The sequence below is a fragment of the Camelina sativa genome, chromosome 18 (genome assembly GCF_000633955.1).
Source record: "Camelina sativa cultivar DH55 chromosome 18, Cs, whole genome shotgun sequence".
Taxonomy (NCBI): Eukaryota; Viridiplantae; Streptophyta; class Magnoliopsida; order Brassicales; family Brassicaceae; genus Camelina; species Camelina sativa.
The window spans coordinates 19,306,231-19,317,949 of record NC_025702.1 but is presented as its reverse complement, the minus strand read 5'-3'; the positions used below and the strand labels follow the sequence as shown (position 1 = coordinate 19,317,949).

General features: G+C 33.8%; 2 protein-coding genes across 4 annotated transcripts; one reads left to right on the top strand and one right to left on the bottom strand.

Moving 5' to 3' along the window:
- LOC104762632 (WAT1-related protein At5g64700) lies at nucleotides 1,686-7,158 on the top strand. Of its 3 annotated transcripts, none has more exons than XM_019240256.1 (7): nucleotides 1,686-1,975; nucleotides 2,114-2,176; nucleotides 2,734-2,850; nucleotides 2,946-3,201; nucleotides 3,400-3,558; nucleotides 3,652-3,803; nucleotides 6,851-7,139. In XM_019240256.1, the coding sequence occupies exons 1-7, from the start codon at nucleotides 1,797-1,799 to the stop codon at nucleotides 6,999-7,001; spliced, it is 1,077 nt and encodes a 358-aa protein (XP_019095801.1). In that variant the 5' UTR covers nucleotides 1,686-1,796; the 3' UTR covers nucleotides 7,002-7,139. The 3 variants fall into 3 exon arrangements, with proteins under 3 accessions (XP_019095801.1, XP_010484262.1, XP_010484261.1); XM_010485960.2 differs by lacking the exon at nucleotides 6,851-7,139 and adding an exon at nucleotides 3,891-4,208; XM_010485959.2 differs by lacking the exons at nucleotides 1,686-1,975; nucleotides 2,114-2,176; nucleotides 2,734-2,850; ... (1 more) ...; nucleotides 3,400-3,558; nucleotides 3,652-3,803 and adding exons at nucleotides 4,698-4,969; nucleotides 5,094-5,156; nucleotides 5,676-5,792; ... (1 more) ...; nucleotides 6,352-6,510; nucleotides 6,612-6,763 and having other exon boundaries at nucleotides 6,851-7,158.
- LOC104762629 (periaxin-like) lies at nucleotides 7,287-9,477 on the bottom strand. The gene is made up of 2 exons (XM_010485958.2): nucleotides 9,060-9,477; nucleotides 7,287-8,503 (listed from the first exon to the last, which is right to left on the bottom strand). Exons 1-2 carry the CDS (start codon nucleotides 9,324-9,326, stop codon nucleotides 7,511-7,513), a joined length of 1,260 nt encoding a protein of 419 aa, XP_010484260.1. The 5' UTR covers nucleotides 9,327-9,477; the 3' UTR covers nucleotides 7,287-7,510.

Genomic DNA, 11,719 nt, shown 5'->3' with positions numbered 1-11,719 from the left:
AAAAAAAAAAAAAAAAAAAAAAAGAAGACTAACATTGACAAACAACTAAACGTAGTATTCAATACATGTTTATCTCGATGGCGCTGGCCGACCCCTTCGGAAAGGTCCCCTGCGATATAGTTTCGTGGATTGTTCTGATTATGAGATTTTTATCATTACAAATACAATCAGCCAATCATTACTTGGTTAGTGAAAAAGAAATCCCTAAGAAATAAATTATAGACATATTTTCAGGCCAACAATTTAGGAAAATAAAATGGGGAGTTTTAGGTTTTCCAGGTTTTTAATGTTGGTTTCAACAACCCAGCAGCACATGCTGGTGAGAAAGGGGAAAAAGGTACAAGAAAAGCTAAAACTTTATGAAGTAATAATAATATGGATGAATCGGATTAGTTTTGCATGGCCGTAACTCGTGATGACCTGGACGTATGCGGGTTGTACAATCACCATCTACTTTTGTTTTCTATACCTTACACCACATGTTTATGGGGCACCAAACTCGTTGGTCCTTTTATTTTGTTTTCTGACTTTCACGGTTTCTTTAAAATTTTTTTTTTGATTCTCTATCTTTATACTAAGATATTGAGTACTATCGGATATCTCCCAAGGGACAGCTTATTTTTAGTTAGGCTTCTATGTTATGGGTCATGACTAAGTCTGATAGTATTCAATTATCAGTAGGCACAAAAAGCATCATAAAACTTGAACTGTTCCTAAATTTCTCAACTAGTCTTCAAGTGCATGAATTATTTATCTAGCTATAACCAATCAAATTACGTATCAATTTCGAACCTCTTTTTGACAATCAATAATGAACTTCCATTTTTTTTTTTTTAATGAACGTGTTACTTTACGCACTGCACATGTTTCACGAATCGTCCAGGTAAAGGCGGTGGTGTGTGAGAACACGCTAGCTATATTTTCAATCAGATGTTAGATATGACTGTTTGAGTGGGAGTGGAACAAGAGGAATTCGATTATAAACTATATATATAGTTGAGCATTACTATAGGTTTTTACTATACGACTAAAAAGTAAAGTCTTTTACATAAATCAACTATGCAAAGCATCATAATGACGTAATTGATTTTTAATTTTAATCGTTAAACGTACATTATAATTGCATAACGATTGAGCATAATTATGATTTCACTGTATTGTGTAATTAGTAAATCCAACAGAACCATGAGCGTTATCCTTTTCAATCAAACCATTATGTCGACATTAACAACAGCCAAAAAAACCTTGTATATTAATTTACGTGTTTCATTATTAAAGTTATCCTTTTTTTTCTCTTCATGATTTCATCATTATATATATCCCTTTCTTCAAAAATATGATTTCACCATTTTACTAACCAATGTATATTTTCGTCGAACATATGATTCGCATTCACAGTGTTGTAAACTACATCGTGCAGTAAATCTAGAAGGTGTGGTGATTTGTGGACGGAAGGAGAAAAATATATACTTTTAGTCAACATCAAAAATAATATAATTTGGTTGGTATAGTGAGATTGTGACACAAAATAATTACTTTTTTCTTCATCCACTCTTAGTTACGTACTTTAAAATGTTTATTCCACTACTTTGAAACACAACCGTAATAAAAAAAAATCAAATTGCTGCGTGCTTGTGTCTGTACTCATATATAATACCCACTTCGTTTCTCATTCTAACTCAAAAGACGAACACTAAACTATCAGAAAAAAAAAAGATAGAAAGAGAAGGACATTACAAACAGTAACCCAATTATATATCTCCAAGAATTCAAACCAAACATCATCAAATCGATCGATGGACATGGAGTCGAAGAAACCATATATGATGGTGACTATAATACAAGTTATATATACAATCATGTTCTTGATCTCCAAAGCCGTCTTCAATGGTGGAATGAACACTTTCGTCTTCGTTTTCTATCGTCAAGCTTTTGCTACCATCTTCTTGGCTCCTCTTGCTTTCTTCTTCGAGCGGTACATACCTATATACTACTCCCGATCTCTCTCTCTCTCTCTCTCTCTCTCTCTCTGTGTATATGTACGCACCATAATTTTTTGTAAATTTTCTATGTATATATGTTCATCGTATTCTCTCTTTATTTCTTCGTTTAGGAAAAGTGCTCCACCTCTTTCATTTGTGACCTTCATCAAGATCTTCATGCTCTCTTTATTTGGGTATGTCTGCTACAAGTACATTTTAATTCATTTGCTTGCAGATTTTTATTTCCGTATATAGAGTTTAATGATTTATTTCTGCTTAACGTTATAAAAAAAGAAAACCAACTTTTGTTTGTTTTTTCACCGTGCATCATTTTAAATTGTGAAAATATACAAAACGAAACATAAAGATCCATAATAGTATGTATTACACAAATATTGCGTTTTCTTGTATTTTGTTGATAAAATGTGAATTTTTTTTCTTTTTCTTTGAAATACTATAAAATGTAATTGACATTTAAAGGTTACAGTAATTTTCCTATCATTATTCTTCAAAAAATGTACTAACAAAAGCGAATTGGAAAAACTTTATTCTTTATGCGTTTACACTATTGTAGTATTGTGTGTTTTTAAGGAAAAACATTTAAAAGTATTTGAAAAACGTTCATAAAACATAAGGTATAAACAAATACGCGAACAGGCAAAAATACAATCAATGCTACATACTATACGTACTAACGGTATCTATCTATGTTGAACTTATCTGTTAAACTTTATCTATGTTGGCATTTCAGTGTGACATTGAGCTTGGACTTAAACGGTATCGCATTATCATACACGTCGGCGACTTTAGCCGCCGCCACAACAGCTTCCCTTCCGGCCATCACTTTCTTCTTGGCTCTCTTATTTGGGTATATACTTAATTACAATATATGTTAATTTGACACGTTTTCATTAATTCCTAAGTATTCTTTCTAAGATTTACTGATTTTGTATTAAATTAAAGAATGGAGAGGCTTAAGGTTAAGAGCATACAAGGAACAGCAAAGCTTGTAGGGATTACTGTGTGCATGGGAGGGGTTATTACCTTAGCTCTTTACAAAGGTCCACTACTGAAATTACCTTTATGCCATCACCTCTATCACGGCCAAGAACATCTTCACCGGGATGAACACTCCAAAAGCGGTTCCACCTCGTGGCTCAAAGGATGTGTCCTCATGGTCGCCTCCAACATTTTATGGGGTCTTTGGCTCGTTTTACAGGTATCTTTCTATCTTTTCAGAGTGTGTTATACATTATCCCATTGAAATTACTTTATATGCATGCCGAAGAGTTGAGTATTCGCCAATGTTAACCCTACGTTTAAGAGTTTTATTTATATTATATTTGATTATGCTAATTGAGTAATTGTGACAAAGATTTATGCTATTTTTAATTAGTTGTAGCGTATTTACAAACAGGGTCGTGTGTTAAAGGTCTACCCTTCAAAGCTATACTTTACAACACTTCATTGCCTCTTGAGTTCGATTCAATCCTTTGTCATCGCAATTGCTTTCGAGAGAGATATCTCAGCATGGAAGCTTGGTTGGAACCTAAGACTCGTTGCAGTCATTTACTGCGTAATTACCTCTAATTCATTACATAATATGTATTAGTATGTCATAAATCAAATAATCTTAAATTAATTAATAGAAACGTGACATTATATGCAGGGGTTCATTGTAACGGGCGTAGCATATTATTTGCAGTCATGGGTTATAGAGAAGAAGGGACCTGTCTTCTTATCAATGTTTACTCCTCTGTCTCTCCTCTTTACACTCCTCTCTTCAGCAATTCTCTTATGCGAGATCATCAGTCTTGGAAGGTTCTACAATAATCTTCTTTAATTTTTTTTTCATTTTATCTTATTTATTCAACAAATTAACTTATACAAGTGTATATGGTTTTGTAGCATCTTAGGCGGAATATTGTTGATTATTGGACTCTACTGTGTGTTGTGGGGCAAAAGCAGAGAGGAGAGAAACAGTGGTGATGATAAGATTGATGATCTACAGAAGGAAAACGATGTCGTGTGCAATGAAGTGAAGGTTGTCATTAGTTAAAAGATACTGTTAGTTTTTTTTGTCTTACATATGGGCGTGGAAACACATAAGAATTCTTGAATAGAAATGGAAAAGAGATGTAACTCCAGTTCCTTTGGAAATAGGAAGATCTTTGGCGCAAGAATAAATGATTAATCTTTGGCGCAAGAATAAATGATTAATCTGTATGATCTTGACTTGGTTCTTATTTCTCTATTTTTAAAAGTCTAAGAAAATAATATTGTTTCTTCTACCCGTATCGAATAGAACATTCTGAGTCACATCTTCTTCATGTAAAACCGGCTTGATTTAGATCGGGAGAATCATACGGTTTTGTGAAACCATGTGCTATGGCTCGAATCGGTAGTCAATCCTATTTACGATAGGAGTAGTTGACAATTGAATCCAACTTTTTCATTATTTCCATTTCATACCCGTAATAGTGCGAAAGGAAAGCCCGACTCCAATCCAAGTTGTTCAAAAATAGTAAGCTGTTGGTTTGACAAAAAAAAGTAGTAAACTGTTAAACACACAAACATGAAGAAATTATCTTTATTGCAAATTGTACAACTTGGGGACATGCAAATACCCCCATATTTAAAGTATGTAAATCAGTTCTATTTAATGATCTTTATTGCAAAGTGTATAACTTGGGGACATGCAAATAACCCCATATTTAAAGTATGTAGATCAGTTCTATTTAAATATCCCCATTTATACATCTCCAAGAATTCACAAACAAAACCAAACATCATCAAATTGATCGATCGATGGAAATGGAGTCGAAGAAACCATATATGATGGTGACTATAATACAAGTTATATATACAATCATGTTCTTGATCTCCAAAGCCGTCTTCAATGGTGGAATGAACACTTTCGTCTTCGTGTTTTATCGTCAAGCTTTTGCTACCATCTTCTTGGCTCCTCTTGCTTTCTTCTTCGAGAGGTACATATCTATATATTACTCTCTCACTCTATGTCTGTGTTTGTGTATGTACCATAAATTTTTGTAATCTTTCTATATGTAAATATGTTCATTGTATTGTATTCTCTTTATTTTCTTCCTTTAGGAAAAGTGCTCCACCTTTTTCATTTGTGACCTTCATCAAGATCTTCATGCTCTCCTTATTTGGGTATGTCTGCTGCAAGTACATATTAATTCATTTGTTTCGAGATTTTTTTTTGCGTGTATAGGGTTCAATGTTTTATTTCTATTTAAAGTTTTTAAATAGACTCAAAATTTTTGTTGTTTTAATTATTCTTCAATTCGTGCATCATTTTGAATTTGAAAAATATACAAAGTGATTAGTGATACATAAAAAATCCGTGACATTATTATTATTTTAAAAAAAAATCCATGATAGTATGAAGTACACAAATATTTGCATTTTTTTTTTTGTATATATATTGAAGTTTACAGTAATTTTCTTCGAGAGTCGATCGTACTTACAAAAGCGAATGATAAACTTTAGTTTTTATGCGTTTATACTGTACGTTGCGTGTTTTTGAGGAAATAAAAACATACTATAAAAGTATTTGAAGAAAGTTCATTAAACTTAAGGTATAACCAAAAACGCGCAAATTAAAGCAAAAATACAACATATATTTATGTTGGACTTATCCGTTAAAGTTTTTATATGTTGGGGTTTCAGTGTGACTTTGAGCTTGGACTTAAACGGTATCGCATTATCATACACGTCGGCAACTTTAGCCGCGGCCACAACAGCTTCCCTTCCAGCCATCACTTTCTTATTGGCTCTCTTATTTGGGCATACTTCAATTACAAATTTACAATAGATGCTAATTTAATTAATTTGACTCGTTTTTTAATTCATACCTAATTAATCTTTCTAAGATTTATTTTGTATTAATCTAAAGAATGGAGAGGCTGAAGGTTAAGAGCATACAAGGAACAGCGAAGCTTGTAGGGATTACTGTGTGCATGGGAGGGGTCATTACCTTAGCTCTTTACAAAGGTCCACTACTTAAATTACCTTTATGCCATCACCTCTATCACGGCCAAGAACATCATGAACCCGGCCACGTCTCGGGAGGTTCCACCTCGTGGCTCAAAGGATGTATCCTCATGATCGCCTCCAACGTCTTATGGGGTCTCTGGCTCGTTTTACAGGTATCTTTCTATCTTTCAAGTTGCTTTATACATCACCCCATTGAAATTACTTTATAGCTAGGCCAAAGAGTTGAGTACTCGCCAAAGATTGAACCTTACATTTAATAGATTTATTTATATAATTTTATTATTGTTGAGTAATTGTGACAATCTTTTCTGCTACTTTTAATTAAAATTTGTTTCGTATTTACAAACAGGGTCGTGTGTTAAAGGTCTACCCTTCGAAGCTATACTTCACAACACTTCAGTGCCTCTTGAGTTCGATTCAGTCCTTTGTCATCGCAATTGCTTTAGAGAGAGATATCTCAGCATGGAAGCTTGGTTGGAACCTAAGACTCGTTGCAGTCATTTACTGCGTAATTAACTCATAAGTCTAATTAATTCATCATAAAAAAATATGTCATAAATTAAATAATCGTTATAATAATGAATATAAACAAACGTTACATATATGCAGGGGTTCATTGTAACGGGCGTAGCATATTATTTGCAGTCATGGGTTATAGAGAAGAAGGGACCTGTCTTCTTATCAATGTTTACTCCTTTGTCTCTCCTCTTCACTCTCCTCTCTTCAGCAATTCTCTTATGCGAGATCATCAGTCTTGGAAGGTTCTACAATAATCTTCTTTAATATTTATTTTCATTTTTCTGATCTATTCAACAAATTAACTTATACATGTGTATATGGTTTTATAGCATCCTAGGCGGAATATTGTTGATTATAGGACTCTACTGTGTGTTGTGGGGCAAAAGAAGAGAGGAGAGAAACAGTGATGATGATAAGATTGATGATCTACAGAAGGAAAACGATGTCGTGTGCAATGAAGTGAAGGTTGTCATTAGTTAAAAGATACTGTTAGTATTTTTTGTCTTACATATATATATATATATATGCTAAAATTTAGGCTTTCTATAATACATGTGATATATTGATCATTCACATATACTATGTAGATCGTCTAGAATCTCTTAAGAAATCTTTGCTTTAACTTTTGTCACACCACACTTTTAACTCCCTTTTACATAGGGTGGTATTTTTTTGCCCAATAATGATTTGTTCAACCTGCTAGACATCTCCAAATCTACTAAGTAGTAAACTGTTAAACACACAAACATGAAAAATGATCTTTATTGCAAAGTGTACAACTTGGGGACATGCAAAAATCACCATATTTTTGTAAGAAAAGAAAAAAAAAACAACAATAAGAGATATCAAACACATAAACTGAAATTGCCTAAAGAATGCTAAATCGTTTTTCTTGTTTTGTTTTGTTTTATAAAACCATGACATGGTTTTTAAAAAGAATATCATTTTAGCTACTCCTGGTTGGTAATTTCTCTGTAGTCTCTCGTGACTCATTTGGTTCCTAAATCAGACAACGTAGTGGAAGACTCTTTGACCTGCTTCTCCAAAGACACATCTTTTGCTTCTTCCTCTGTTTTAGGCAACACAGTTTCTTTGTCTTCCTCAGATGTAACGATCGTCTCTTGAGCATCCTTAAACTCTGATACTTCTGTCTCTTCTGCAGTCTTAGCATCAGTCTTAACTTCTGATTCATCTTTAACCTTAACTTCTGATTCATCTTTAACCTTAACTTCCGATTCATCTGTAACCTTAACGTTTGATGTCTCAGGAGTCTTGGCTTCAAAAACTTCTGGTACTTTAATCTCTAAATCCTCTGTAGATTTAACTTCTGAAACCTTTAAAAGTTCTGATTCTGCTGCTTTAACTTCATCACTCTTAACTTCAGAAACTTCTTGAATATCCTTATCCTCTAAGACCTCAGACTCTTTTGTAACCTTAATTTCAGACAATTCAGGAGCAGAAACCTCTGGAATATTCTTATCCTCCAAGACCTCAAGAACATTTGACTCTTTTGTAACCTTAATTTCAGACAGTTCAGGAGCAGAAGAAACCTCTGGAATATTCTTATCCTCCAAGACCTCAGGAACATTTGATTCTTTTGTAACCTTAATTTCAGACAACTTAGGAGCAGAAACCTCAGATGCTTCTTGAAGTTTTGACTCTCCGCCAACCTTAACAACTTCTGATGTTTTCTTAGCTTCCAACTCCTCTGGAAACTTAACTTCCCAATTCTCTGAAAAATTCTCTTCAGCTTCCTTAGCTTTAGGAGTTTCAGGAGTCTTAACCTGAGAATCTTTTGGAATCTTAACTTCGAGGTCATTTCGTGTCTGAACGTCAAAGGTTTCTTCTGGAGCTTTGACAATAGGAGCGGTTAGAGCAGAAGTAACAAGCTTTGAAACCTCTGAAGAAGGACCGGTTTTGTCATTGGTATCTGGTTTTACCGGAGATAGATCGGTTACTTCTTTCTCCACTATTACCTTGTCCTGTTTGAAAAAAAGAAAAACCCATATTGATATGAAAAGTGAGTAAACCAGTAGATAAATCAGTCCGGTTTGGACATGCCGGTATGATAAATCATTGTAACTTTTTTTGAGGGGTCAAATAAATTATTGTCACTTTATTAGGTTCCACTTCCACATACAAAATGTAAAAACACATCCACTAACTATATAGAAAAGATTTTACTTTTTCAAAAGTGGTCCTTAAGTTAAAACTTAGAAGGCAAGAGAAAGCTTTTATTTATATCTTATTTTGTCTTTTGTAATAATCCTAAAAAAAAAACAAACGGTCTGGTTCCTAACTTGCCGGCCATAATATTAAGAAATTGTACAAAAGTAAATTAAGGTAAAGAACTTTTGTTTTGAAGCTATCATTTGCTGATTAAATGACTAATAACACACAAATTATTGAATCTGTACTATCCCATTTTTTCGACAAGTATTGTATAAACAATTTAGATCCTTATCGAACACTAATCTATAAATATATGGAAGAATAAAAACCATAGAGATGAATTAAAATAGAAAATTCTGTATATACCTCATGAAACAAGTGACTGAGAGATGGGCGTTTGTTGTGTTCGTCCACGTCATCTTCAATCAAAATCTCTTTTCCCTTCTCGCTCCGTCGTGCAGCAGCAGCCGCAGCTGCTTCTTCCTCCGCGGCGTTATTAGGAGCATTGTTCTTCTCGCTCTTGTCAGCCGTATCCTTGTCATGATCAACAGGAGCCGCCGTATCTCGCTCTACCGGGACAAGATCCTCGTCATTATCTTTGAGAACCTTTGGCTTGATGGCACAGTTTCCCATCTCGTACGTTAAACACACAGATAATGAGACAAGTAATATTTTTCTCTCTCTTAATTTAGCCTTTTATCTTCCGAGAGATTAGAGAGAGGTGTAAAGGGATGGTCAAAGAAGAGTTTATTGTCCTATAAATTCTCTACGGCCATGAAGGAGGAATACAGAGAGAGAGACAAAGATTTTATTATAATATAGTAAGGGTTTTTGTGGTAAACCTAAATTTACATTAGGACGTTAATCTGATTTGTTTTGTAGTATGCAAATTAAATGATATAAAAACTCTCTAATCATAGAAAAGATTTGTAATCGAATCTTTATTTTTGATGCATATTATATTTTGCTACTATATCGAGCAGGGGATATTACTGAAAAAGGGAAATAAATAAAATAAATTTTGGTATTGGTATCTATCTCTATTGTCCATATGCGTTCCGAATAATAAAAGAAATCTTCCATATAACGGTCACATTTATACCCTTTGGCCGTATTGTCAAACTATGCAAATTTATCGATTTTTTTTTTCAATCTATCGTGTGTTAAAAATGTCAACCGTGAGTCATGCATTAATCAAGAAAATCACTTTAGGAGAACGCACATGATCACAAATTTTAAGTTTATATGAATCTTTTAGTTACCGTTAATTCGGATTATGGACCAAAAATACTCAGCTGATGGTAGTTCTAACTGATTATGTAACCTTGTGAATATATAATGTGTGATGTGAAACTCTATGAGCTATATATATACAAATGCTAATTAAAAGTTTGAGAATTTGATTTAGGATCTTATAATGGTTGATTAGTTTGTTCAGATTTTTGGTATCAAGAATACGAGCACTGCTATAGAGTGATTTTGTGATTCTCAGCTTGAGGGATATTGGACTTGAAGTAGGAGAAGCGTTCTGATGCTAAAAATTGAAGGCTATACACAAACACAATCTACTCTTCCGTACCAAAGGAAAAATATTAGATATTCTTCAGGTGAATTTTTCCTTCATGCATCGTTGAAATACTTTATCACACATTCATGAAACATATCTTCATGATTTTAAGAGATGCAAGATAGTTTTATATATGTATCGTCTTTTTCTTGTTATATAATTAATGGGCATATAAAAGAAGAAATCTAAATTTCCATCACAAGAATAATTAAATTAAAACATGGTTGGTAAATCTTTTTGTAAATGATATAAAAGACAAAAGCGAATGGTAATGGGCTTTAGTATAATATCACACAAAGCCTTTTAACAATGAGCTTAAACGCGTATCCCACATCGGAGGCTAAGAAAGTTTGGTATTGAAAGTTTTAGTATATATTAACTTCGTTATCGTTGAGGTTAAAATTACGCAGCCATGTGGTGAGCACAAAGCGAACTATTCTTTCGCCTTTTACTAAAGAATACCGTGTGCCCTCCACGCTAAGTGGCATACGCCTATTTTTGGAGGGCTCTCATTTCACTGTGAGACCCAACATTAACACAACTCTGAAGTTTATGGTTGGTCGTGCCCAATACTTTGATTCAACTTTGTGTTGCTGTTGTTTCTCTATTGTGTTGTGGATGAAGAGCTTAGTATCTGGTCTTTTTTGGCGATCTGTTTTTGCAGTTTCCGGTCTGCTGCTTTGAAATGGCATCCAGGGGCCTTTTCAGGACTCAGGTATACATGCATATACAGGAAAAGGTTGCATTTATATTATTATCATTTGCAGAAACTTACAGTGGTGGGAATTTCTGATGCATATAAATTACTCTGTTCTTCACTCTTTTGACGTTTTTGCAGACCAAGTTGTTGCCAAAACCATTCAAAATATTGGTTCTGAATATTTTAGAGACTGTCCACTGGTTTTGATGATCCAAAAACTGCACCAAATTTAGGGCGGCAGCCTCCTCCTCGCACGCTTGGTGCATAAAGTGGATTCAAATGTCAAGGAAGTGGAAGAATCTCAGCAATAATCAACAAATGGTAATGGCCTGATGTCATGAACTGATCTTGAGAAAGAGAATCTGTTTTCATTTTATTTCCCGTCTTTAAACCAAAGATTATGTTTATGTTGATGAAAAAAGATAGACAGTGACTGTTGTATGTTTAGATACAACATTTGCGTTCTGCTAAGGGATAGCTAGGGGGTTAAATATTTATTTTTCGATTGTAAAGAAAATATTAAAATGATCAAATCAAATCAAATATTAAAAGAGAATCACACAGAGTACACCCATTATAACATAAAACATCAGAAACAAATTTTTAGTCTCATCTTCAGATTTGCTTGCTAGGAAGGTGTAGAGTAAGCCAATTCCAAAGCCATGCTGAGCTTACAGGTGGGTCTACTAAGACAACATTGTGGTAACGTGTCTTCTGCAAACCTTGAATAGAAGAGACAGACCTTTCATCCATGTTATT

Coding starts and splice junctions, on each gene's coding strand:
- LOC104762629 (XM_010485958.2), bottom strand. CDS start 9,326: ATGGGAAACTGTGCCATCAAGCCAAAGGTTCTCAAAGATAATGACGAG. Junction 8,504..9,059: donor TCAGTCACTTGTTTCATGAG/GTATATACAGAA, acceptor TTTTTCAAACAG/GACAAGGTAATAGTGGAGAA.
- LOC104762632 (XM_019240256.1), top strand. CDS start 1,797: ATGGACATGGAGTCGAAGAAACCATATATGATGGTGACTATAATACAA. Junction 1,976..2,113: donor CTTGCTTTCTTCTTCGAGCG/GTACATACCTAT, acceptor TTCTTCGTTTAG/GAAAAGTGCTCCACCTCTTT. Junction 3,804..6,850: donor GAGATCATCAGTCTTGGAAG/GTTCTACAATAA, acceptor ATGGTTTTATAG/CATCCTAGGCGGAATATTGT.